Source organism: Octodon degus, unplaced genomic scaffold (assembly GCF_000260255.1).
Source record: "Octodon degus isolate 3935 unplaced genomic scaffold, OctDeg1.0 scaffold00025, whole genome shotgun sequence".
Taxonomy (NCBI): domain Eukaryota; kingdom Metazoa; phylum Chordata; class Mammalia; order Rodentia; family Octodontidae; genus Octodon; species Octodon degus.
This window is the reverse complement of record NW_004524601.1, coordinates 10,742,398-10,745,967: the sequence shown is the minus strand read 5'-3', so window position 1 is coordinate 10,745,967 and position 3,570 is coordinate 10,742,398. Positions and strand designations below refer to the sequence as shown.

Genomic DNA, 3,570 nt, shown 5'->3' with positions numbered 1-3,570 from the left:
GAAAGAGTGGACGCCGGATGCTTGCGTCATCTTCCGGGGACGGAATCGCGGTTACCAGAAAGGAAAAGCCTCAGTGGAACTATCCCTAGGGCTCAATGACTACATTGTGCGCCCACTTTCGCTTCTGGCGAAGCTATAAGTCAGATTTACAAGGCCAAAAAGAAGGCTGTCTTTACTAAATACTGTAATTGTGCAAAGGTATCTAATATAAACTCTACAGATTTGTTTTGCTTTTACCTTTCTTATGAGTGTCTTAACTGACGTTGCCCAAACAAAATATGGCGGCGTAGGCGCTGGGTCTTACCATAGAGTCTCGAGACTAGAGCAGCCTGTGCGTCCTGTGGGCGGGGCAACGCTCCCTCCCACCCTTTTTATTGCCGGAAGCCTGGGGCGTGGCCAGCCGCGGTAGACGCTACCACGTGAAGATGGAGGTGGAGGTGGAAGAGGAGCAGGAACGCGTACGCGTGGTTCATTGCGGCGGCAGCGAGTTAAACTTTCGGAGAGCCGTGTTTTCCACAGATTCCAAGTATGAGGGCTGGGCGCGTGGTCGGCGGGGCGGAGGGACGTGAGCTCCCCGAGGGCCGGGGAAGGGCTGGGCTCTGCGGAGGAGGCGCGCGTGCGGTTCCCGGGGCGCCCGTGAGGTCCGAGCTCGCGACACCCTGGGGTCCTGGGGCGCGCGGGCTGGGGACGGCTTACCTGCGGACGTGTAGAGTCTGGGGCGCTCGAAAGTGCTCCCCGCGTAGAGGTGGAGCCACAGATTCGGCTCCCTCCCGCGTCCGGGACACACACGCGCACTGGAGAAGGCCACCTGGCCCGCTATGGGGGAGCCTTGCGGGAAACTGACGTCGGGTTCCGTGGGCGGTAGGGGCGGGTCGGCATGGAGTCTCCCCACGAGTGTAGGTGGAAATCAAGCTGTTCTCAGAGTGCCAGAGCTGATCCTTACGTAGCAGGACCTGCCCAGGCCTCTGACCACTCCTTAGTTGCCTCTTTAAGATGAGGACAGTATGTAGCATCTCCCTGTCATGGGCTTCATAGAACAACCAAATGCCTAGTAGATAGTCTCTCCAGAGTGCATCTAATGGCCCAGTCTGTCAGCTCTCATTACTGCGTTGCATCGTGTAGAAATGACGTTGTGTAAGACTAGATTTTCAAATCACTCCACCTCACAAGTGATGCTTGTCCTAAAAATCTGTTTTTAAGAGAATAGAGATTGTACTTCAATCTGTAAGAAATCCGGTCTGTGAATATATGGCAAGTAATTGTTGACCCAGTATGCCTGAGGGAACGGGCTTTCTCACACACAAACACACACACACATACACACATCAGTTGTCTGCACAAGGAAGTTTTGTTGACCTTCATTACAGAAAGAGACTGAACCTTAAAGAAGTTGTCAAATTTCAGCCTTTTCAGACCCATTTCTGCCTACCCAATGGCCTCCAGTTCCTTGTTCTGACCTTGTTGGTTACTGTATTGAAGTCTGTTATCATTGCATTTGCTGAATCCCACAGTTCATTTTTCAGTCTCTGTCAACTGTATGTATAACAAGCAGAGATGATGGAGACAAAGATAGGTCAAGTCCTGATGCTCCCTCGAGGAACTTAATTTAATGAAGAAAAGGAAACTCAGTAGCAAAAGTTTGCAGGGGCTTGTAAGGAGAGGTAACTTCAGACTGAGGAGGCTGGGGAAGGTCTCTGAGGACATGCTACCTAGGCTAAGCCTAGATTCGTGGGTTGCAGTGTTATGAGGATTTTCTCACACGGCAGAAAGTGAAAAGCACAGAGTGCCCTGGTGGTATGAGAAAAGCGTCAGATATAATAGGCATAGGGCAGCTTTTATTCGGAAGTTGCTAAAACATTTGTAAACTTCATCCTTTAGTAACTTCTGTTAAAAATAATCAAGTATTATTTCAGTTTAGCTACTTTCAGTAATTTAACAACCTCTGCTATATGAGAGAGGGGGGGAAAAAATCCCTAAATCTAGAAAGATAAAAACAAAACCAGCATTTCAGCAACAATGGGGGAAAATAAAACTAATGTAAAGATTTTATACTTTGTTGTAGAGCAGAGGCCTGGACTTCACCAATCAGAACAGACCCTTTGATTTAGGATTTCTACACTGGTGTCCCCAGGGAAACAGGGAGTTTGGGGACTTGAGAACACACTGCTGGTAGCAGAACCATTGAGCGTAAGAGTTAATAGTAAATTAATAATGCAGTCTCCACCTATTTAGTGAGCAGGCACTTGGCAAGGCTATTTGTGCAGGGTGGGTCTGTGTAGTCTATGTCTGAACAGCCAGAGATGTGACAAGGCCTCACACAGTCTTTTGAGTTAGTGAATGAGTTGGTCATAGATGTCCCCACAGTTTGCGTGTACAGTTCTTAAACTATTTTGAAAGAAACATCTGGGGCCCGGGGAGATAGCTCAGTAGACTAAGCACTTGCCTGGCAAACACAGAGGCCTGATTTCAATCCCCAGTTCTGCCAAAAAAAAAAGAAAGAAACTTCTGTTGCATGTTACTGTTTTTGCAGTGGATTGTAAAAAGATTATGCAGAATATGTGAAACTTTATTTTTCTTTCTTTCTTCCCAGGTATATCTTTTGTGTGTCTGGAGACTTTGTGAAAGTTTATAGCACAACTACAGAAGAGTGTGTGCACATTCTTCAGGGACACACAGACCTGGTGACTGGAGTCCAGCTCAACCCTAGCAACCATCTGCAGGTACCAAACAATTTCTAGTTGAATATTTTCACATTAGCTTGGTTAATGAAAAAAAAGTTAAATTTGACTTAGGAAACTTTGCAGGTTAAGGTGAGGGCTGGGTCTGTTGGTTGTTTTACTCGGTATTTTTCCACTATCTGATTTTGAAAGTAGGATCATAGCCTAGAGTTCCTTAGAAGGTATGCTGCCAGCCGTTCGTGCCCAAGAATGCTTCATGGGTATTACTGAACAAGGATGTCCTTGGCTGTATTAATTTCTGAAATTTAAGCACAGTTGAAATGATTTCTTAATTATGGGTCTTCTTAGATCCCTTAAAGCTCTGGCATTAGGACTATGTAAAGGTTTAACCTGTTCCTAAATTCTGTCTCAGCAGTAGTTTCTTACAGGTTTAACAAGTTCCCATCTTCTGGATTGGCCCCACCAACCTGGAAGTTATTGTTGTTTTAAAAATAGATCTGCATCCACATTCAGTAGCCTTTATCACAAAAGACGTAGGGCATAAGGTAATGCTGATTTCTTTGCAGAATTAAATGAGCTGCTTTTAAAAATCAAAGTTAAGTAACTTTTTTGCAAGGTCCAGGTAGTCTTTTTATCCTGTCCTGTTTGACCAAAACTTACTGTTACTTGCGTCACTTGAATGTTTTAATAGCAAAAACATTCTGTGGTTATAATTGGAATTTGCACAATGTGTACAACTAAGTCGTATCCCCAGACAAAAGCTATATACACATGACATGAAAGTTCTCTTTCAGGGGCTGGTGAGATTGCTCAGTGGTCTAAGGCACCTACTTAGAACAAGCTTAGCTAAAGCACAGGGACCGTGGTTCAATCCCCCAGCACCACAAGCCAG

At 45.8% G+C, this 3,570-nt stretch overlaps 1 protein-coding gene across 2 annotated transcripts in view; it reads left to right on the top strand.

Moving 5' to 3' along the window:
* The first annotated feature begins 405 nt into the window (after window positions 1-405).
* Window positions 406-3,570, top strand: part of Wdr75 (WD repeat domain 75) — a 42,040-nt gene continuing 38,875 nt past the window's right edge. For both annotated transcript variants that reach the window (XM_023712381.1, XM_023712380.1), the window contains exons 1-2: window positions 406-526; window positions 2,591-2,720. In XM_023712381.1, coding sequence (XP_023568149.1) covers window positions 426-526; window positions 2,591-2,720 — 231 coding nt within the window. In that variant the 5' untranslated portion in view covers window positions 406-425. The remainder of the gene's footprint in view (window positions 527-2,590; window positions 2,721-3,570) is intronic.